A 25147-nucleotide genomic window follows, 5' to 3' on the forward strand; every position below is an offset into this window, starting at 1 on the left:
GGTTGAAATTAACCCCGTGTGCGCTAAAACGCAACGAGCGTGCTGCCCGTAAAAAGAGATGCGGTGTTTTTGGAGACTTAACTAATTTATAAAAGAAACGAGTTTATGAAAACAAACAAACCGAAGGAAATAAACGGGCAGGGAACCCTTAGATCAGTCTAAAAGAAACTTATCATTGCGAAAAAAGTGTTGCAGACGTAGCTGTCCAAACGAAACGTTGCAAGCCAAAAGGCAATGGAAAGATTGATCTAAGTTATGCAAAGTAAGTCATTGAAGTTTTACCGTTAGTGATCAAGAAGTATAAATCTATAAACACATTTACTTTAATTCTGTAACTGCACAACACTAATATATTGTAGCTAGTCAATTTCATAGTTGATTGTTTTACTTTCTTTTTTAAATGGTATTTTTTATCACATTTATTTTTACGATATGTGTTCATGAGACCCTAGAACTGTACTGATTATAAATAAATGAGAAGTATTTAGTAACTCAATAGATTGGCTGTTACCTCATCCTATCTTCGTTACTGCTTTTCTGGTGGAATAGGGTTCGGCTCACGGTGGATTAAGAGGGTGTGATGGTGGACGAACGTTTCTTTACTAAGCATTTGTGTGGTGTTCAGAGTTGTGTAATGTGACTGATTTAATATAAATTGAGACGGACAGTGAAAAATATCTATCTATCTATCTATCTATCTATCTATCTATCTATCTATCTATCTATCTATCTATCTATCTATCTATCTATCTATCTATGGGTTAGGACTGGGCACACGTCTTTCTACTAGAGTTTTGATTTTGACATGGTGTCAAGGTTTTGTACAAAACTTTTACGCTTTTGTCCAACTGAACATTAACCCTTTAAAAATTATGTAACATCTTTTTAAAAGCATGCGCTCTTACAGGCAGACGTCTCTTCCTAAAAGACTGCAAATAACACCAAAACACACTACGGATTATCAATAAATCAAGAATTAGTTGTAGTGTTTATCGGACGCATGCTAGTGTTTCTCACGGAGAATGAATGAGAGACGTATGCGCAACTTTTTGTAAGTTTTTTTTTCCTGCTTTGATTCTTCTTTCCAAAGTTTTCATCCACCGTGGTTCTGTAGTCGATTATGGTAACGTGTGTGGTACGCCATTTAAATAAAATCGTTTTATTTTAGCCTGTGCGCAAGATTGCGTTGTTTTGCGATTCTAATAATATTGATTTCCCCCTCAATGCATAACTGGACGTGAAGGGGTTAAAGAGTTCAAGATTGTCGAAGATTATGGTTCAGACGTCAGAGAGTAAAAAAGAAGACAGTCGGACAGAGAGACACACGTAAAAAAATAAATAATATGTAAAAAAAAGAGATCTCCGTCCGGTATTTTAATGCGGCTAACGGAATAGCAGGTGAAGACGGATTAATCGCATGGAGCCCCGTCTCCGTAATATCTGCTTTTGAGCTAAAAAAAGCAGGCTGCGGATCTTTTTTTTTTTAATTTGCACATTTAATTTATTTCCTTCGCCCTTTTTGTATTTTCTTTTAATTTGACAGAGCGGAAGATGGCAGCAAACATGTACAGGGTTGGAGGTGGGTAAGTTTGAAGGCTCCCAAAAGTGAAAAAAAAAAAGACTGAGCAAGGAAGGTGTGTGGAGTGGGCGATTTAGCGCCATGGATACAAACGGAATGTTTTATTGTGGTGTCTGAATTGCTTTTGGAAAAAAAATGTTCAGCAATGAGCATGCATTCGCGAACATAGCGAACTTTGTTGAGACAAAAAGAAGGCCGTTTCACTTTTTTCAAACACCCTTAAGTACAGTGACAGGCGATGCTTATTGTACGGAAAATAAAAAGTGCCCCAGAAGTGCGTTTTCTCCTTCTCTTCCCTTCAATCGGTTGCTCGCTCTCTGTCCTCCGCGCTCTCCTTGGAAGAAGCCATTTGTGTAACACAATGGCATTATTATCAGCACACTGCGCGGCGTAGGCATCCTGGCACAGGAGTGAGCAGACGACGAGGAGTTATTTTCAAACCGGGGTTATTTTTAGACATTTCGCCCCAACGGCATACTTTTTATAGAATTTGATGCACGCGGGACGTGGATTTTAAAAGTGAAAATGCCAACGTGCCATTAAAATTAGATCAACAATGCATAATTGTCGATTTTTTTTTCTTTTACATACGTTGGTCCTGTAATCTCGTTGGAAGGTGAGTCGATGGAACAGGCGTGAAGTGAACGTGCCTTGGCTGGATACAGTGGAGCGCTGCGATGCTCTTAGCGCCGTGTCGGGCTGCGTGCATTTGAGGGTTACTGTTATATAACTAGTGCTCGAGAGCTGCTGCTGCGCGGCGGGGAGCGTGCGTACTGCCGAAGGGAGGGGGTGGCGGGTGAAAGGCTGCCTCAGTTCAGTTTAGGTGGACTTGTAATTCACACCACCGCTTTAACGTAGGTCTGGAGGATAAGTTCAAGGCAACGTGCAGGGGGGTGGGCCGGGTGCAGGGGCACGCGAGCGCGGAGCATATTTATTTACAGACAGACTCCTGCCGAGCACTAAAATGAAGGCGTTGTGCAGTGTAATGTCGATATGGCGGAACACACACCGGCTAGTCAGTTCTTATGAATGAAAAATGTGACGATGTTGAACGCCCTCCCCCCTTCACTCTAGTCTTTTCGCACATGCACGCCACCCACAGTAAGGGAAGCGTGCAGGCCGACTGTACAACCGTGCGCGTGTGTACTCGAGAATGTGCGAGCAGCTTGAGTGCTTATTGATGTTTTGAAAAAAAAAAACGTAATTGAAAATAATTTTTGAATCGAGCAAAGTATTAGGGAATAGGACTCATTATATCAGCTGCTGGCATTGGTTTCTGAACAATCTTTGGGCTTATTATGGTTTATGCTTTAGTAAAATGTTGCGCTACTGATCGATGTTCACAAGGAAGAAAATGTTTCTGCTTTCACACACGCACACACACACACACACAAATGTAAAAAAGGGATTACCACATGTTTACAAGTCATTGTCGGCTGTACTGAATTATATAGCAAAATCCGAGTTGCGAACGGTTGATGACGGCGTAAGCAGCCATAAATGAGCACAATGCTATAGTAAATTCTGGTATCCATAATGCATTTGATGCTAATACAAATGCGGGAGCTGAAACAACCACACCACAATAAAGACATCGATCGATCGTGCACTAGACTCGCTTGCATCTTCTCTCGTTATCTAACAAATTATGAGCCTTCTGTTTATCAATATCTACTGTATATCGTTATATGGGTTTATCTCAGTGTATACGCTCGGTGTAATAATTGCATATATACTATCCGGTATGCGAGGATGTTCCCAGTCTTGTCTCGTAGAAAAGCGCCCCCCATTGACAAAACACGACCAGCAGGACAACATCCAGAATGGCAAGAGCGGACTTAGTTTATTTCATTTGACGATAAGCCGATCATTTGTCATGAGGCATATTCAGAAAAACACTTGCAGACACACTGTGACCCATCTAGCATTTACAGAGTGTCTCCGTTTAGGCTCAAATATGTCAGTCTGAGTGGTATCGGCAAATAACGTTAGGTTTATCGGTGTACCCAAATCCAATGTAATGTGTGTAGCTTGTGCAATTTGACTAACACGAGCAATAGGACAACACCCAGAATGGCAAGAGCGCAGTACTTAGTTTATTTAATTTGCTGATAAGCTGATTATTTGTCATGAGGCATATGCAGAAAAAACACTTGCAGACACACTGTGACCCTCCTAGCATTTACAGAATGCCTCCGTTTAGGATGATCTTTGTCAATCTGAGTGGTATCGGCACGTTAGTCACTGTCGATTAGTTTATCGGTGTACCCAAATACAAAGTAATGTGTGTATTATGTGCAGTTTGACTGAAAGATGACAATGCATCATCCTGTTCCTTTTTTGCTGTTTCAAAGAAGCAGTCAGATTCCTGCTTCAGCAGTTTTTGGATGGTTGTGGAAAGTTGATTGTCTGGATCTAATATTTTTCAGTGTTAAGGATAATTAGTATTCTTACAATCATAAATATTAAATATTTAAGGAAATACAAGTCAGCATTGCATTCAGTAACTTTCATGGCTAATGTTGTCTAAAAGGACTTTACTGTATTCATAACATCATGACTTGGTTTGCTGAAGTTAAATTGTTTGCTTAGCATCATCTATTTAAAAACTGGTCTGGTCTGAATTTATGGCGCCGCCCCTTCTCCAAATATTAAAAAAAACTCTGCTTAAGTTAATTAGGTAATGCAAAATAATCATGAAATAAATTTATTTGCATAATGTGCCTGGTGTCAGCGAATGTCAACATCCATTAAAAATTTGTTCTGAGTTGTATTTGTTTAATTTCTTTGTGAATACCTATATTTCCTGAGTGAAGGGCAGCGGCCAAATGAGAGTGTATGTAAGTCATTGATCCTTTGGCAAGCAGGTGACCTGAGGCTGCCTTTTAATTGGTTACTTTAAGATTTTTCCAGAAATGATCCTCTCTGTGCCCCCACATTTACTGGCCACAAATTAGTATTGTTTTAGGTTTTTTTTTTTAATCTAATGTGATTGGACAGTCATCAACGCACCATTTAATGTTCATGTCAGTGGTTCACAGTTCACACCTGCTATTAACGTAACTACAGTTGAGCGAGCGTGATTTTACGGGGATGGCGAATTCAAGTGGAACTTCAGAAATCAAAGAAAATTAGGTTATTTCTTTAAGGACACACACCCCTTCATAAATTGTTCAATTGAAGAAAAAAAGAAGATAAAGGAGCTTGGACCTGACATAAGAATTCAGCAGCAGGCAAGTGATCGAGGACCAGCATACACACGGACCTTTTCATGCTTTTGTTATGACAAACTGAGTTGGCTAACTGGATATAGTGTAAGTAATGCATTTTTTGCTTTCCCTGTTTGCTGTTTCAAAGTGTCGGTACTGAAGCCTTGTGGACAATGATGGGGGTACGAGACCTAAAACATGTTTCTGAAAAATGCAAGCAGCACGAAAGTAGCAGCAGTCATCTAGACCAGTGAACAATGGTGTGCCGTGGAAATAATGGTGTAGCGCACTTGGGTCTGAACCCGAGAGGGACAAGCTCTGCAGGTGGTCGAGACCTGTCTGAGGAGGATAGGTCTACCTGGAGAAGCTGGCGCAAAAACAGCTCCACAATCAACATGTTTAGAGTACTTTGAATGTGTCTTCTGGCTGCTAGAGCCCATCTTCCCTGGGTATGTGGTCGACCGCAAGCCTCACAGTGCTGGTGGATAGTGTGCATATTAGTTGCCCCTGAGCCAGAGGGATGGGCAAAGGGGCAAGGCTGCTTGGAGATGCCACTAATGTGCTCACTAAAGTTATGTGTCTGCATATGCTGATCTCAGATCTGCCTCTTTACTGGCTTCTTTGTTAGTCCCACCCCTTCAGGCAGTTGCTAATGTGTGTGAGATAGACTTCAGAAAGAAGGTTGGGAAACACTCCAGACAATAGTCTAATTTTTTTTGGCAGGCTTAGGAAAATGACTCAGTGTAATCAGAATGTATTTGAGAAATTACTGTTCAAGGAAATTTAGGTATCCTGATCGTAAAGGCAGAATAAGATTTAGGTTGGACTTGTCCCGTGGATGTAGTACAAGACACATTGTGGAATGAGTTGTCTTTTAAGATGTTGGGATCTGTAGATCTTACAGTGTGAATTTGTGCCATGGTGAGTTAAGCCTTGCAAACCTACATAGTACTATGTAGACTGGCAGCAAGTGTAGAGTAAAATTAGGGTGGGAATGACTATGTGGGTGTGGTAAAAGATAAACTGGGAAAAATCAGAGGACTAGATTTTGTATGATGTGGATTTCTGTAATACTAGGGGGCTCTGCCTCCTGCTTGCTTCGCTCGCCAACCCCTGGTGTTGGGAATGACAAAGAGCGTGATGTATGAATGAGATATAGAATAGTGTGACGGTGTAGATGATGCAAATAGAAAGCAAACAATAAAGTGTGTGGCACAGTGTAAAGGTTTATTTGAAAATTTCTTTGTACACGCCGTTTAAGTGTAAAAGGTAATTCCAGCTCAGAACTTGTAAGGTCATTTAAGATGGTTATTGTTGTGATCAGAGTCAAGTTTGTCAGAGCTTAGAAAGAGTTGTGTCTTTCCAGGAAGTAATGGAATGACTTGGGTATTTATGTTTTCCACATTAATATTTTTTGGACATAATATAGTGCGTTGTGTTAAAAGGGGCATTTGGTCTAATGAGATTGCTGTTCCAAATCTCTCTGTAACTAAGTCGTCGCAGATAAAGGCTTGAGGAATTGTAATAATATGTGGCTGAAGTCCATCTGTATTGGTGAGTGTACCATCTCTCAGTTGTAATAAGCAATTGTTATGATCTGGTTCTGGACATCGTATCTTTTTTACTAACTGTATCTTTTGAAAGCAATGCCAATTGTCTGCGTATTTTAAGGTGCACTGAACAATAGCTGAGTGAATGGCATCTGGAAGAATAGCTAATCACTGTCTAAAATCTCCTCCTCATAAAAGTACCTTTCCTCCAAATCGAATATTATTATTCATAAACGTTTGTTCATGCCATTGAACATTCATCAATAAACAACATTTTTTCAAGACGGATGTCACGTGCAGTGCCACCGTTAATGTTCATAGTGGATTCCGATTTGTAGGATCTAATGTAGTTGATAAAGATTTCACTTTCAGGTACATCGTCAGTTATAAGCTTCTGTAGATATTCAGGATATGAATGTAAAGAAGGCAGTCTAATTTGACCCTTTTGACAACAACGTGTAAATGTATAACTTGTATTGCCAGTTGTTTCTTCAGGGAAGTGAACTGAATGACAATGATTGCAAATGACATTCATTAATCCGAATGAATTTTCCTGGTGTATGTTTTGCTTGTGCCGTTTGAGAGGCGCTTTGTTGCATGTGTAGTATTTGGGACGTGTTGTTTTGGAGCTGTAATCGATTTGCCTGTGCTGTGTGAGAAGCCCGTTGTAGCCTTCGCTGCCATTAACGTATGTCTGAGACGGGAGGTGTTTCGTTTTGAATCCGTGCCTGTTGCGATGCAGCACTTTGATTGATAGTTTGCGTCATGTGGATCTAGGATGTAGATTTGTGCATATTAAATGAACTATTGTAGGATCTAATGCAGTTCATAAAGTTTTTACTTTTAGGTACATCGTTAGTTAGAAGCTTTAGTTGAGCTTTGCGTTTTTGGAGTCGAGTCATTTTTTCTTTTAGAAATATGGATAAGTAATAAGGAGTATTGCACTCACTGTTAATATGGAGCCTTTTCTGCGGTTGAACGGTTAATAGTGCCTTATTGTAATGAGATCCACCTATGCTGCATAGCCGTCTATTTTGTTGTTTCTTTCGTGTTCGTGTGTTTGTTCCTGTTATCCTTTCCTTTTCGTTTTGTACCCGTGACCGTGTATTCATGACTTGTTTCTTTCTCAGCATGCGAAATATGGATAAGTAATAAGGAGGATCGCAGTCACTGTTAATATGTTTCCTTTTCTGCAGTTGAACGGTTAATAGTGCTTTATTGTAAGGAGATCCACCAATGCTGACACCTATGCTGTCTAGTGTGAAGGTGTTGATGTTCACTTTAGAATATGTGGCTTTGGGTGTCACTTCTTATGGATGTGTGTGTGTGTGTGTGTGGGGGGGGGGGGGGTTGAGGATTGTTGTCGCGCGAGCGTCATCTTTCTTTTTGTGTTCCTGTGTCTTGTTGAATCCCCCTCTTTGTGTGTGTCCCGTCCCTTGCTTGTAGGGTCTGTGGGGTGGTTTTGTGTTCTTTTTTTTGTGTTCCATGGGCTTGTTGAATCCCCCTCTTGGTGTGTGTCCCGTCCGGTGCCTGTAGTGGGGGGGGGGGGGGGGTGCCTTGCTGTTGTGCGCGAGGCTCTTTTTTTTTTTTTTTTTTTTTTTTCTGGGTCTAGTTTCGTGTGCAATGTGTTTCGTGCTTTGCTTGCGTTTCCTCATTTCTCCATTTTTCCTGTGCTCACTCCTTTTTTCTGTGGTCTTGTCCGCCTCTCGCGGCCCCTCATCCGCCTCTCTCGCCCTCTTTTGTCCGCCTTTCTCGGCTCCTCAGCCGACTCTCGCGGACTCTTTTTGCGCCTGCGCAGTACGTCTTTTTGCAGCTACGGCCCATTGCCGGATGTGCCTGCGTCCATCATCCGGTTTAGCATTCTCGGTTAGTAATATGGATAGTGGAAATGGCCAAGGACTGGGCACTCTATTAGGAGAATAAGATTTGGATTGTACTTAAGATATGGATGTGTTATAGGACAGACGGAAGTCCACGTTATTGGAAGATTAAGGAGGTGGGGGTGTGGGCATTATGGTGTGGGTTTTGGCAGGTTGGGAACTGGGAAGGGTCGCAGAGGATTGGGTAATTTCGAGACAAGTGTATTATAAAATGTGGGTGGCAGGTGCATCTGTTCCTTTCCACATCTATAAGACAAATTATGGGAAGAATAATGGGACCGTGGATGTTACAGATTGAAGTTTTGGACTACAGTAGAAATGGAAAGCTGGCATCAGATTGGGCAGCATGGTGGAAAAGTTGTAATACATTTTAACCTGGATTTGTCCTATGGGTCTGGTACTGGACAGGCCAAGATGTACATTGACACTATGATGAGGACTGAGCAAATGGATAGGTAGATATGAAAGGTGCTATATAATAAATAGATGTGAAAGGCAGCATATAATAGATAGACAGATAGATATATGTGAAACGCACGGTATAATAGATAAGTGTTGGTTCAATTTGTTCCTCCAAAAACTGCTCCCTCACCCATTTTTTTTTTTCACCAGCTGCCACTGGGCCTGAGGATTTTTCCTGCATGCTCAGCAGCAACTAGATGACATTGCCCCTCAAGTGTTTTGCCATGGGGCTCATCTTTACTACAGTACATTCTATCCATCATTTTTCTGTCTCATCTAATCTAGTTTGTAATCTGAGACTGTAGTCCTCATTTTGTTTGTCATCGCATGCTGTACTGAAGCAACAGCAAATTTTCTTCTTCAGTTGCGCCTTGTCTAGAGTATTGCTCTCTGTCTGTGTGGGCCTTATGCTTTTATGACATTTTTCTTCTTTTCGTCAAAGATATCTTCTTGACATACTAGATCCTGTCAAATTATTCTTTTTGAGAGTATCATTCATGTTTTGTTTTCCAAACTATTTTTCAAGTGAAGTGCAGTGCTTTAAAATTATGTAATATAATATTTTTATTGAAGGTGAAGCAGTGTTCATGTACACACAGTGAAATTCTTACTTGCATGCTTTATGCATCATTGAAATAGATAATGCCAGAATAATAAAATATGAGCCTAAGCAATGAAATGTATGCAAAGACAGTGTTAACATGAATTTAGTATGAAATTAATAAAAACAGAAAAATAAATAAGTCACCAAAACTATTTAATAATGTGTATTTCTCATATATATTCTGATTATTTTAAGTAATGGATAATTATAACACTCCAAAATGAAATGTTTCTTTAGTATCCTTCCAACTGAGACATAGCCTGATTTTATTGTTTTTTTATATATACTCTATTTTATATATACTGTATATGTCTATATAGATAGATATGTATATCTATCTCACTCTACTGATTTCTTTTTTCTTTCCTCGGAGTGCATGTGTTTATATGAGGGACTTCACTTTTATATTTTCGTTGGAAGGCGGGAGTAGTAATTGGGCATTGAAAATTTGGTACGACGCTGGGATAATTGCATTGCAGATGAAGGTGACTATTTAGAAAAGTGATGTAATTTGTTTTTGAAATTCTTAATAAACTGAGTTTAAAAAAATGCTGAAACATTTTGAATGTCCCTCATACATCAGGACTCCCATGGTAGTGAAATTTAGCAAGATACAGAGTTAAAACAAAATCAAGTATGTAACTGTATGCTTTAGAAAGCTTTCAATATTGCACACTTCATCCAAGTGTGAAGTGTACATGTATGCTAAGCATCCTTAGCAGTGGCATGCATGTTCATATTTAAAGTTTGTTTTTCTTGTTTTTGAATAATAAAAGTACTAATACTGTATCTCATAAATGGATATTTTGAAATATTAATTTAGATCTGTTCTGTAAGCACATCACAAGTTGCCGCAAAGAGGAGTCTTTGGTTATTGGCGTAACGCTGTGATTTTTTGTAATATTTTTCCTTGCACTTGACATTGGCTTTCCATCCTGAATTGGTTCTTGCAATATACCCAGTCCTGCCAGGTTGGGTCCATGACCTTGAATTGGATTAAGTCATTTTGAGAAAGTTACAGAATGTATGTTAACTTACCTCATGTCTGGTTTAGGGTATCTAGCGAATAAAGATAAGGCATCCGATGAGATATTTTGAAACTTTAATTTCTTTGTAGGGGATATGCTTTTCTATGTAAAGTATTTGCCCGTGGTAAATTTTATAGTTGGTAAAAGTCTTTTCCTGAGTCATTTCTGTAGTTTTAATAAGTTTTCAGTACATCATAAAAGTTAAATATTGGATTAAATGTGACTAAATCTTTAAAGAATACTCAAACTTTTAGTATGGCAGAAATCTTTTGAATGAAGCAATTGTAGCCTGGCAGAGATCTGTTTTTTTCTGCTGTGTTGCTGTTTCTTTAAATGCTATTTTGGGTATGCAATGCATGCAAATAAATATGGGGAAGAGCCCTCAAAGATAAAATAGCTGAGGTTTAACTGATTACGTGAAACTTACAATAAAGGTTTCAACTGTCTCTCAGAATATGGAACCAATGTAGAAAGTATTTTAAGATAGAGAAGCTTTTATCATTGGCACCTCTGCATGAGAACCACCTTTTTCCACCCTCTCAAACGTAAGCAGTTTTTAATGTCTGGAAAACATTTGGGATTAAATCACTTGGAGATCTGTACATAGACGACGTCTTTGCATCCTACCAACAATTACACTCCAAATTTAACTTTCCAGCAACACATTTCTTTCACTACCTTCAAATTAGAAACTTTGTTAAACTAAACCTGCCCAATATTCTTCACCTCCCACCTCCCTCTATGCCGGAAAAAATATTGATCAATCTTGAGGACTCGGACAACATCTACGTAATATATAAAAACATTTTACTGTCCCTCCCTTTCAAAGATCCAAGAGTAAAGTGGGAAAAGGATCTTTCACTCAACATCTCAGAAAAGGAGTGGAAGGTAGCAATGCACAGAATTCACTCGAGCTCCATATGCGCAAAGCATACAGTTATTCAACTTAAAATTATATATCAAGCACATCTGTCTTATTTAAAATTGTCCAAAATGTTTCAAGGGCAAGATCCAACCTGCGAACGTTGCAATCAAGTTCGCCTCATTGGGACATGCGTTTTGGGCATGCACCAATTTAACATCATTCTGGAACAAAATCTTTAAATGTGTTTCAGACAGCCTTGGTGTCACAATTCTTCCTATTCCACTAACAGCTGTGTTTGGTGTACTTCCAGATGGGCTTAAAGTGGAGAAGGACAAACAAACTGATCGCCTTTACTTCACTATTAGCATATAGACTTATCTTGCTCAGCTGGAAGAATCCTAACTCACCTATTTTAAGTCAGTGGGTAAATTGGAAAAAATCGAATTCACACTTAGAGGATCTGTACAAAACTTTTTCAAAACCTGGCAGAATCTGATAAATAACATTTTAGAATAAGCATTTAAATTGAGGAAGCAGATTCTCTCCCCTTTTTCTTATTCTATTTAATTTTATTCAGCATTTAAATTGAGGAAGCAGATTCTCTCCCCTCTTTCTTATTATTATGTAATTTTATTAATTTATTAATTTATCTATTTACTTATTTTTACTAGTTTAAAGTTTTACTCTGCTGGCCTTGCTCTCTTTCTCATGGGTGGGGGTTGATTTGTTATTGTTAAACTTGAATGGCTTGTATGGAATGTTATTTGATTTTAATAAAATCAATAAAATGCAAAAAAAAAAGGTTTCAACTGTCAGATGTCCCGTCCTCATGAGATTGAGATGCAAGTTTCTTAAATCAAAACTTTTAAAAGGAAATAATACAAGAGATTGATCACCCCTTGTGCTAAACTAGAGGATCTTCACACTGTCATATTACAGCATTTTTGAAAAAATGGCACCTATACTGTTTTGTAAAAGTACTATTTTTCTCTGTATTTTCATTCTGGGACAAAAAAATAAAAATTGAATTTGAACGATTCAGTTTATTCTTTATTATGAGGTACTCATGTTAACAGGGTTTTTGCATTTAAGATAAAAAAATAAGAAATTAAATACCTATTCTTTCCTAAATCACATGTGATTTTGGAACATTTTGGAACGTATCTGAGTGTTACCAAATTTGCTTCTAAAGATAACCTTTATCAGTGTTGTTTCTGAGTTTGAATACTTAAGGCAATGTGATATGTTGTACACACAACAGTGACATAAGGGTAGAAATATCTTCACCTTTATATGACACTAAATACAAGATGTTCTTTTATAAAAAATGAAGTGTTTTTATCTCATGTATGAGACAGTATGTGTTCATAAGTAACTGTTTATGAATGAAGAATCAATCAAATGTTTCTAACAGAAATCACTTTGATACTTTGGACTTGAGGTATAAACTATTAACTTATAGGACTAGAGGTATAACCCATTAGCTCATTTATGCCATCTCTCTTTGTGCACGTATTATTTATATTTCAATTAGAAAGAAAGCAGTCCTACACAAGGAAGTTTTTTTATACAAAAAATTAATTTAAAAAGTCAGTGTGAAAGCATTAACTAAGCCTCAGACCCTGGTGCTTCATTAGCCTCAACAATGCAGTCTCTTAACTATCATCTTTTTAGCGAATACAAAGCCAACACTCAAATATCACTCACTTCTGTCTGCATAATACTGCATTTACTTTCTTTCTCATCAACATATGGACACACTGGCACCTCTTGAGTGGGTTCTTCATATCTTTCAAATTAAAAATAGTCAACCTGTCTTTTGAATCCTGCCTTGCTACTCTGAAAATAATCTCAAGTCATTTACAAATACAGATCTCATAGTACAACTGTTTATGCCTGCTACATGAAAAGAATCTTGAACTCTTAAATCCAGTTCTTTTATTGGAAGTGAAACACAGAATTCTGAATATATATATCTTTGTAATATAGAGAGAAACAAGGCATCTAATTAATCCTTAATCGAGCATGCTGCATGTTTTTTGCGACTGTTGAATGTCTATCTATCTATCTATCTATCTATCTATCTATCTATCTATCTATCTATCTATCTATCTATCTATCTATCTATCTATCTATCTATCTATCTATCTATCTATCTATCTATCTATCTATCTATCTATCTATCTATCTATCTATCTATCCTGAGATAATGGAGGTAAGAAGCTGAAAGATTTCCAGATTTACTGTTATTTTAGTATTGTACTGGCGTATTCTTAGAGTTAATTCCCAACATTTACTTAGTCTATATTCTATATCTGGGTTACCCTTTAGCCTTGTGCAGAAAAGGATATAGTTTTATTCTGTGTATAGTCTGATTATTTTTTGACTAATTCTGTATTAGAACAAGGGTTCCCATCATGTTTACTGTGTAATTTTTGAATAAAAGTTAGGATATGTTTTTTGTTGTTATCGTTTTTGCTGGTCATATATTAGTCTAATTGCAAAGGGCAGGAAATATGGTCCTCATCAGATAACATCAGTTTGTGAAGTATTTGTTCTTACAAGTAAGAAAAGATCATCATAATAATTTAGAATAATACTGGCAGTAGTACCAGTCGTTAATGTGATTGATTCATCTTTCTTTGATCGTTTGAAAAAGTGACACCCACAGTAATTCTTGTATATTTCTGTACAAGAATTCAAATATGTTTGCAAAACACAAAACCTTTTTAAGAGATTGTGTATGGGGAGAAATCACTTTGGAAATAATTATCTTAATTATCACAATGCATTATTGCAAATAATGTATATTTATTCAATATACAGTATTTTACCAGAATACCCTATTGTGTGTGACAATACTAATAACTTAAGAAATTATTTTCTTTTATATGTTATGTTACTAAAAAACGTGGCTTGTAGAAATTTAGTTGCATTTACTTGATATTATCCAAAATGACCCAAAACCTATAAACATATCAGGCAACTGAATGAATAAATCAAATGAATTACTTTACATTTCCGCAATAGAAGACACACCCAGTTGTTCATTTTATAGATTTTTCAAAGTATTAATATAATACTACATACATTACATTATACATTATAAGTCAATAAGTGTCTCACTTTTTCTGTTAAACAATTGAATTCCTTCCATTATGTATTATTGTATCAGCACAAATCACATGCTTATTTTTTTAAAATTTTATATGAATGGAAATGCACATTCTTTATGGTATAAATCAAAAGCGGTAAAGATTTGTATTCAGTCTTCTGATATGCTATTTTACATTTTTCCTCTCTTGCTCTGGCATTGTGCAGTTTTCTATAATTACACTTGAGCTTGCCTGATTTCATAGGCTCTGAGTTTAATTACTCTGACCCTTCTTGACCCACAGTCAATGAACTGGGAAGTGCTTATATGGCACTTTCAGTGACTCTGACTCGAAGCTCAGACTAAGCTTTGTGTTGCATTCTATACAAGTGACCTCTTTACTCCTAGATCTAAAATTTAACCAACTTGGAGTTGCATCTCCTGATGTAAATCACAGCGGTTATCAGGCTTCCAGGTTCACATAATGAATCCCAGTAGATGAGCTGTGTTTTTGTTGTGTGATTAGTGAGGCATGCAGATCACATACCAGGCCACTTTTAAAACTGTGTGTTTTTCACTGCGTCTAATAACTATGACACCTATCATTTGTATCAGTGGTACAATTACAAATACATTTTTGGTAAGTAACTAATGTGCGACATGACCCATAACTATGACCCACACATCTCCATCTATACATCATGAAACCCATTTTAATGCAGTTCATGGTTGCATTGGGAATAAGGCTTCTTTCCTCACAATCAAGCTGTATAATTAAATGTCTTTGTTGGCCTCTATAAAGCGTTATCAAACAAAGCATAGTTTTTTTATTTGCCATGCTTGGTATAAGTTATATTTTAGGTTTCCTCTGTGAACTATAAAATAGAGTATACTCCAATAGACAAAAACGTCATTTGTACGGATATGTAACATTATGTAACTCTAATTATCTAGTTCATATTTTGTGATATTTGTGAAGTGCTTGTTGCATCTGATAAGTGATTGTTAGCAAACTGCTTTGTTAACAGCAATTTCATTAGTAAAGTGTTTTAATGCTTTGCAAATTTATATGAAAGTCCTAAGCAAATTACCAGACTTTTGTTTCGAAGTGCATATTAATAATAGCATTTTAATGCCATTTTGCATGTAATTGTTCCATTACAGTATCTTTCATAGGCAGCACATGGGTGCTAATGGCTTCTATAGCAGGGACTGCAAAAATGCTCAAATGTGAAATTGTGCCCTTTTCTTACAACTGGCAAAGCAGCTGAATCAGTCACATTCACTACCTGCACAACAGTTAGAAAAGGGAGTTGCTCAAAATGAAGTGGTAATTTCTCTTTCTGGTTTAATTAATTTCAACAGCCTAGTAGAATTGCCTGTTGAACCTCTATTCTTGATATTTGTTTGTCTTAAATCTGAAAATGGGTCACATAATTGCTTTAGCTAAATTTGCCCAATATTTAAGTAATAAAAACTTAGCTATTTTTAAAAAAATTATACTTTAGTTTCTATTTACAAAAAGACAATTAAACTTGTAGTGATGTTCTAGAAACCATGCTTTACTACATATAGAAGTATAGAAAATGAAACCTGTTTGTTAATATGATTTTAACATTTTCATAATTTTACACTGTTTTTTCATTTAATAGTGTATAGTTTGCTTGGAAGAATATAGTTAATTATAAGGGTGCAATTTGAAGTACAGTACACATTAAAACAAGAAATGATTAAGCTTGCCGTTAAGACTTTTACAAAGGTAAAATTCTTTATTTGTTATTTTTTAAAAATAAATACAACTCAGCCACAGGGAGGTCAATTTTTATTACTGCTTTCCCTAGAAATAAATTGTATGTATTTTGTTTAATTCTAATTAGTCAGACACATGCACAGCTTGTAATTATGTGGCTGTCAGAAATCGTTTTGTTCTGTTGCCTGGCTTAAAATTGACCACAGGTTACCTGTCATCAAACAACATTGCTGTGTTTCTTGGTATCATTTATATTAAATAACATGAAGTCTGTCCTGTGATGGACTAATTTAATATAAACGGTTGGTTCCCTTTTTTCCCATTGCTACCGGGGAATGTGCAGGCTTCTCATCAGGATGAACAAGACATTTGTATTAGAAAGTGGATGGGTCATCTGTTGTCATTAGTCTTTACCAGAGCCCAGTATATTTTGAAACTTTTCCACTGCCCATTTCCCTGTTCTGTTAACATCCTGTTGCTCAGAGTTGAACAGATTTCAAAAGTTGTGACAGCCTGCATGTATTGCAAGATTACACCATGGTGTGGCAAATTATTAAAAATAAAAATTATGGGTAAGCTTTTTTAGCACTGGTCACTTTGAATTGTAGGTGTTAAAAGAGTTTAGACATGGTTTAGTTATAATTATCTTGTAGAATCTTTTTGTGTGCACCCCATAATTTTATTGACATCAGCATATTTTTAATGCTGATAAGCATAATTTAAATGCTGCCTCCAGAAACCTAGGGTAATGATTTATTGGTGGTGTAACAGTAGAGGCTCTTATTAACCTCTTGAACCCTCAGGTACGACACCAAACAGCAGGTAAAAGTACAATTATTATTTATTGTATAATAATAACGTGCACAAAGCACCCTCCACTCCACACTACTCATATACTCAACAAACCAATTACAAATACCAATCCTCCTCTCCCAGACACTTCGCCACCCTACCTCCCAGCTCAGCTCAATGTCTGGGCTTTCCCAGAGTCCTTTTATACCCCCTGACCCGGAAGTGGTTCCTGTCCGACAATCCAGAAGTCCTCATTACTTCTGGGTCAGGGTAAAAGTCCTTTCTTCAACCTGGAAGCACGTTGTTTCTCCTGTTCATGTGACCAGGACGTACTTCCAGGTTATAAGGCACATAAGGGTCTGACAGCCTCCCTACAGCGACTCCTGGTGGCCCCCATGGTATCTTAGCAGGGATGTGCATATAAACTACAAAGTCCATGAGGCCCTGCTGGAATTCGGGGAACGACCATGCTGTCGGGAGAGCACCACCTGGCGGCCTGGGGGTGAGGGCCGGAATATGTAGCCGGCCATCCATCACAGTGGATACTCGTGTTAGTGATATTAGCTGTGTTATTTAACAAATAAATTGTATACTGTTAGTTTATTTTTATTTCCAAACCTGTAATTTATTCAATTTGATACAATAAAATGTTACTTGATTTGTTTCCCCAATAATGACATTCCATTTACCTGCATACTGTAGGTAATTTGTCCCGTATTGCTATAGTTAATGAGTTTCTACGATTCTTAATTTAATGTGAAGCATACAGCCTTTCTGATCATGGAAAAGTTGACGCATACACTATTTCTTGTTAGGAATGTTTTTCCTTTTAATTATCAATTGTTTCACTGTAATTGTTATGGATGAATGTGTTAATAAAGGCACAGTGGTATGATGAACATCATTTTAAGTTTAAATTGTAACTTGCATTTAGATGGTCAATCTCAATTCAGGTTCACCTGTCCTGACAGTATGTGATGTAAGGCAGGAAACGATCGTGGTCTGCAAAACAAGTCCTTTTCCCTACAGTACACACTCAAATTAGCCCAATTTAGAATTACAAATCAGTAAAGGTCTTTCAAATTTTTGAGGAAAACTGGAGGAAAAAAATACCACAGGAGTAATGTGCAAACAATAATGCATACAGAGCAGAGAGGCTGTTGTGCTACCCATGGTGCTCCCATGTTACCAAAGCAGCTGAACATAGACTATTAAATTAGCAGGTTAATTAACTATACTTTTTATTTATAAAAGGATGGAAACTGCATCCTCAGTTTTCTTCTGTGATCTATTGATCTTGATTTATATTTTTATTTGGAACCTTGAAGGCAGCCTATCCTAAGGCCTGTGCCTTTACAGACAGGTCGTAGTAATTGTTTGTCAGTTAAATATTGTTAGTTGCATGTTATTTGTGATAAAAAATGACTGACCAAAAATATCTTTATTTCAGTTTTTAAATCAATAAAAGAATAAAAACTGAATCTCAATTATGTGTGCATAAATGTATTTTATATATACGAGGGACGTTCAAAAAGTTTCCACAGTTTTTTTTTTTAACTCGATAAAAAATGACCAAAAATATCTTTATTTCAGTTTTTAAATCAATAAAAGAATAAAAACTGAATCTCAATTATGTGTGCATAAATGTATTTTATATATACGAGGGACGTTCAAAAAGTTTCCACACTTTTTTTTTTTAACTCTATTAAGAATTTCATAAACAAATGACATCACTTTTCTACATAGTCACCTTCGGGTGCGATGCAATTTTCCCAGCGTCGTACCAACTTTTTAATGCCCAATCACTACTCCTCCCATCTTCACTGCTTCCAACGAAAATATAAAAAAGTATATATATACTATATAGTCAAAATCAATTATAGCATAGAATTTGCAAAAAAACAGAAGGGTACAGTTAAATTTTGAAGCAGATACACATCTAAACTTGTATTTTAGTTATGCCATGTGCAATGCCTTACCCTTTTTATAAACAAAAAAAAAAAAAATAATGAAGGAAGATGATACTTCTGTCTTTCATATTCAATCATAGCTAAGGTTGTTCACTTGCATTAAAATAATTTGGTGGCCAGAAAAAAATGCATGTTAATTACAATATATATTGATTTTGAGCAATTTCATGTCAAATTGCCAAGCGGACAATAATCATATCTCTTCGCTTCTGCTAACTGAATGTTTTTAGCACAAAAAGGTAGTACCAAGCCTTCTTTGCTGCAACTCTTGTTTCATGTGGTCTCAGTTGACAAATTTCTTATATGCTGCAAAGATCAGATACACATATATAAATATTTATGTTGAGCGCCCATGACAAACATGTTGTATCTAAGCTAGCCATTTTGACCTTCCTTAGTAATTATGTCGTAGATATATTATGATAATACAGACAGCTGGCATGTTGGTTCAGGATTTCATTTGAACTATTATCTCCGGGAACATAAATTATTTTCAGTATTTCTGTAATAAGCATTTTCTTCTAGACTCAGTTTTTCACTTAATCAGAAAATTTATGAAGCTGTCCTGCTCGAGTGAACGAGTGCCCTCCTTTGCTAGCAATCTGTCTGGTTGCTGTCAGATATTTCCATCAGTACCACACAAGTCTTTGTAATGTAATTTTTTCATATTTTGATTTATTAGTGCATCATGTTGTATGTGTTGTATTATTGAAATCTGATATTTTAAGACATCATACCACAATCTTTGGTGCTCCAGCAGAAATTAAAAGCTGATAAGATGAAAGTACAGTCTTACTCATGCACTCATCCATTTTAAATATCTGTTTCAAGAATATGTGATCTCTTTAAGGACAGTTAACCAGATTAAGGGTTGAACTTGGATAGTTAATTTTGTAATGCAGCTATGCAACCCCTCACTCAAAATGCAACAAAGAATATTGAAGACCGATGTTAAGAAAATTCAAATGTCAAACAAAACACAATCCTTGATTAATTTAAATGCAGTAATCCTGATTTAGCTAAAGCAGGATAATGTGCTTTTATTACTTTAAAATGTTGGTGTCTTTTTACTTTCTTGTATATGAAATATAGGGAAAGAATTTTAATCATCCAAAAATTGCATTTTGAGATTTTGATGAATCACAACATTTTAGACCTCACTGAGTCCGAAAATACCATTTTTGGAATTGTTTGTGTGTCTGTCTCTGTGTGTATGTAAACATGATAACTTGAGTATGCTTTCACTTACGTCAACAAATTTTGCATACAAGTATTAGGTGCAAAATATACAGTAGACTAGCAAAATACCCGCGCTTCGCAGCGGCGAAGTACTGCTTTAAAATTTTAAGTAATAAACTGAGGGAAAATGTACCAATAATTATTTGTTAAGGATCTCTTTTGTATCGCCCCTCCGGTTGTAATATAACCAAGCTGTGCGCTGAGTTTACTCTTGAGCATGCAACGTATAGTTGGCCATGTGAAAAGCAATCTTGCCTCAAATCAATGACAACCTTTTATAGGGTCTGTCCCTGAGACTTATTAATTGTCATTGTGAAGCAGAGCCTTACTGGAAATTGGAGGCGTTTGAATTGAAATGTGAGATCAGAGGGTATAATGGGGATGCGAGGAATAAAAACTCTCTCCCCTGAGCCACCGCCAGTAAAAATAGTTGCCTCAATTAGGTTCTTTTGCAGGCATGTGACCTGAAGTCTCATGCCATTACAAAGTTTCGGTGGCTGTAAGTTTCTCAGCCCCAACCTTCAAAATTAGATTATGCTCAGGAGTGCCTGGAAGATTCAGAGTGTGGACCGAGCTGCAGGCTATGGATGTATATATGTATGTAAGTAGGATTCAGTTATCGTTGGGAACCCGCGTACCAAATTTCTTGAAGATGGGCCCATTAAGTAACAAAGACCGTTGGAAAGTTCAATATGGTGGCCGACAGTGGTGTCATACCACCGAAATAAGTACGTACATCGGTTTCAGTTAGTGCAGGGAAGCCGCCTACCAAATTTTGTGAAGATGGGGCAATAAATAAGAAAGTTTAACATGGCGGACGTTGTCGACCGTTATGACTGTTACGTTTAGAATTTCGAAATGCAACCTGCTTAACTTTTGTAAGTAAGCTGTAAGAAATGAGCCTGCCAAATGTCAGCCTTCTACCTACACGGGAAGATGGAGAGTTAGTGATGAGTGAGTCAGTGAGGGCTTTGCCTTTTATTAGTATAGATGTATATGTGTGTGTGTATATATATATATATAAATATATATATATATATATATAGATATATTTATATATATATAGATAGATAGATAGATATAGATATATATAGATTTAGATATATATATGTATATAGATATATATAGATATAGATATATATAAAGATATATATATAGATAGCTTTGCTGTGGCTCAATCTGGTTAAATGGAAAAGAAAGAAAAGAGAAAGCGCACGTTTCTAATATGCTTAATTTCACAATGCTTGTGGGTATACAATATTTTTTGTTGTTCCATTGTCTGTGCAGAATGTTAGACTGAATAATATTGTTAAGTTCGTAGATGTCTTTGTTTTTGGCCACAAGAATAGCTCGTTCACTCAGCCAATCGTGATTCTTATAATTGGTTTGAATATTGGGAAATACTTTTTCAGCCAATTCTTCTTTTGATGTCACTAAATTGCAGAAGTTATGAGGCAATGAAATTCGTCCTGAGGTCGGATCAACCAGCACCTTTCCGTTCCCAATTTCCAGATTTCTCCAACCCCGTTATTGACAGTTTTCATTATTTGATCGTAAATGCCTTTTTGCTGAAGCGTTAGCTTAGGAATATTTGATTGCACATACGACAAAAGATCACCCGTGTTGTAATTTTGTTCACGACGCAATTCTACATCGAACGAAGCAGCAGCAGATCGATTCGGTGATGGCATTCCCAATTGATTGAGAACTTTGTTCGCGATTTCTAAGCACAAATCTTCAATCATTATCAATGCTTATTTGTAGATTTCTGCTGTGAAATCCATGTTTATATTTGAATTTTACTTGCGTATTTGACGGAAAATATCTTCAGCCATGTGCAATTTATATTTCTCCCATAACTGTGTTGGAGATGAAGGAGAGCAGGCGGTCAATATGATTGCAAACAATGCACGAATTTGATTTGGATGTGACGTGTTGCACGCGTCATTAATGTATACATCCCAGTGACGGTCGTTCTCCAATAAATTCAGAGCTTGACATGTGCTTCGGAAAGTGGCATGTGTAACGCCGCTGACAATTCTCAATTGCTGGAAAGACATTGGACTGGGCACATTTACCAACAGCATGTGAACAAAGAAGCATTCATCTTGATCGGGATGCACGGTGTACAGTCTGTCTATCGTAGTTTCTTTGAATATGCCAGGTTGTCCGTTGACTCCCTGTCCTCGCTTGTGTTGTTCAAATGATTTTCTACTCGCATTCCATGTGTAATACGTAGGCACTTCCGAATACAGCAGTGTTTTCGCAAACACGTCATTTTGACATAACGTAAAGAAAGCAGTTAACGTTATAGTCGGTGGATCCAGGGCTATTTGTTGCACATCTGCAGCTGTGAAATAAACGCGTTGTCCATTTTCTAGATGTACTGCTAAGTGAACAACATCTGGACTTCGTTCATGTATGGGAAATGAAAGACTTCGCCATACAGTTTAATTGCTGCTTATGTATCTTCCAGTCTAATACTGTGCGATTTCATCGATATGTATGACCCTATTCCTATCACTTCTTTCTGGTTGCATGTCAAAAACTGCCATGTTGCTACCTTTATTCACGTACTTACAAATGTATTTGATCGAAACATTGAAACAGAATCGTAAAATATTTAGTATAGCGTGTGTTGCTTTTACGTCCAACAGATGGCGCTGTGTTTTCAAAAAAAGCATATTTTTACCTGTCACAGGTGTGACATCTATATAATATGTATAGAAAAACACGCACGTATTCGAACGTTGTGTCAAAATTTCAAAGCAATCGGTGAAGAACTTTCGGAGATTTAAGGTTTTGAACAAACTAACATTTACATTTTTTATATATATCACTTGGGCCAATACCTAAAGAAATACACACAGCAAATGTAATTGAGAATACACTAGAATCTGAATGATTTAATTGTTGCTGTGCGTCTTCATAAACTATGGGAGGTTTGTAAGGAAACAAAGCATGAAGGAAACGAAGCTTCTCTTCGGTGAGTTTGAATTTTTTATCAGCGTTTAAACTGTCATAGACATGAATTACAGCACCATCATAATAGGTACACACCCAGTGAGTCACTCGTTCAGTAGCTGCAGAAGGTAATATTTGAATATGTTTTGCATTTTGTGGAATGGGCATTATAGGTATGTCAGGAGTCCACATTAGTAAAACCTTTTGAGGTTGGAAATAGTATGCGCAGCTAACATTTCGTTGAATTTGCTCATGTGATCTGTTGATAAATAATCATTATTTACCAACTCATTCATTGCAAAATCTGACAGTGGTAAGATCACTTCTTCCATAACACTAAACACAAACACTAAGTAGACACTAACACTAAAAAACGGCAACACCGCCGGGAAGAACACTAAATGAGATAAAGTAAAAGTCTACTAAACTTCTTTGTTATAACTGCTTTATTGTAGCAGGTGAGGGGACGCTGGCGTACACTTGTTGTCGCCGCTCCTCCCTGTTAACAACACGTTTCGCAAAATTCGCCTTAATTCTGCACTTTCTTATACTTGTTTTATGTCGTTTATTGTACGTATAGTTCGTGGATACAGCTGACTTGAATTGCTTGGATTTGGCTTAATATTTACAGATTTTATGGACTCCACTTTACTGGGAACAGCCAAGTCTGTGGATCACGGGACGAGACCTACGAACATTTCTTTGTACCTGGCGATCTAGCACCTCGGGATGATCTGTCTCCGTGATTATATTCGCTATGCTGATCTGCTCCCGTTTCATCTTACAGTACTCTACGACCGGGAACTGATCTGATGTTTATACTAACCTGGCTTATGGCTTCGGGGCGATCACGCCTGAAATTACCAAGCGTTACTGTTTATGGCTGTGTATTGGAACATCCAAATCCTGCTTCCTCCTCCTGCTGCTTGCTATCGCCACTCACCTACGCTACCACACGCGCCTGTCCTACTGGCTGCGTTGTGCTGTGCTGCTTCTACACTGCTATCAGCTAAGTATCACTCACTATTTTAGCACTTTGAGTACTGTGAAAAGCGCTATATAAATGAAATGAATTATTATTATTTATTATTAAACACTAAAGTACAAAAACGAAGTAGAAAGTAACACTAAACCGCAACACTGCCAGGAACACCAGCACACCGCGTCTACTAAACACTAAGAAACACTAAAGGAACAAATACTAATCAGTAAGTACCGCGTCTACTAAACAGTAAATCAGTAAAGGAGAAAGGACGGCAAGACAGTGTCAGCTGCGGAGCTCAGCTCGGAGCGAAATGAAGTGAATGAAATGAGGTGAATGGGAGGGGAGATGATCACGTGACTCCAACACCCACCTTAACTCTGTCCCACCACAAACACACAAACACAGCCACATGGATCCCAACTCTCCTTTATATGTATAGATTTCTATCAACTTTTGGGCTATTTCCGTTAACTACTTTACCTTTTATTCATGCATCTGCTGAGTCTGATTTATTCAACTTTACTTTTATAATAATTGTTCAATATATTATTAATTTGATTTGATTTTTGTTGATGGTTCTTTAATGTACATAATATACAAATATAATCATTGTCTTTCTGTTTACTCCTCAAATATCCATCCCCATATTTAAGTATACAAGAAAGTCTAGGGGAGACCAATCCCAATTTTTTCAACTTCTAATAAGTATTTATAGAACCACACTTGTCACCTCAGTCAAATATGCTTGAAACTTTATATAAGTTTATATGCTTGAAACTATATATAATGCAAAATTATCTGACATTCACTCACTCACTCATCATCAAAAGCAGTATTTCCTGTTTAGTTAAAAAGATGAAATTTGGGAGGATGGTACATCTAGGCAAGAAGGTATATTCTAAGAAAGGACATTTCAGTATTCAATATTTAGGGGTAAACACCCCCCACCCCCAACAATAAGAAAATAAAATATCCCAAAATGCCAGACTGCTTCATTGGGGGTAAGATGACTTACAATATGTGAGATACAATTTGTTACATTTATTTTGGTAAAGTCACTTGCTCATGATTGCACAGTAGGAGGAGTTGACCTCACAACCTCAGGGTGTAAAGTCCAAAGTCTTAACCACTACAACACACTGCCTGTCAATAATATTAGCCCTTGTTAAAAAAAAA

The 25147-nt window shown here is 36.9% G+C and overlaps 1 protein-coding gene across 1 annotated transcript in view; it reads left to right on the plus strand.

The window, feature by feature from the left end:
- Positions 1 to 1222: 1222 nt before the first annotated feature.
- Positions 1223 to 25147, plus strand: part of LOC114654989 (metastasis-associated protein MTA1-like) — a 294679-nt gene continuing 270754 nt past the window's right edge. Inside the window, exon 1 of the mRNA XM_051933272.1 lies at positions 1223 to 1579. Coding sequence (XP_051789232.1) covers positions 1552 to 1579 — 28 coding nt within the window. The 5' untranslated portion in view covers positions 1223 to 1551. The remainder of the gene's footprint in view (positions 1580 to 25147) is intronic.

The sequence above is a fragment of the Erpetoichthys calabaricus genome, chromosome 1, assembly GCF_900747795.2.
Source record: "Erpetoichthys calabaricus chromosome 1, fErpCal1.3, whole genome shotgun sequence".
Taxonomy (NCBI): Eukaryota; Metazoa; Chordata; class Cladistia; order Polypteriformes; family Polypteridae; genus Erpetoichthys; species Erpetoichthys calabaricus.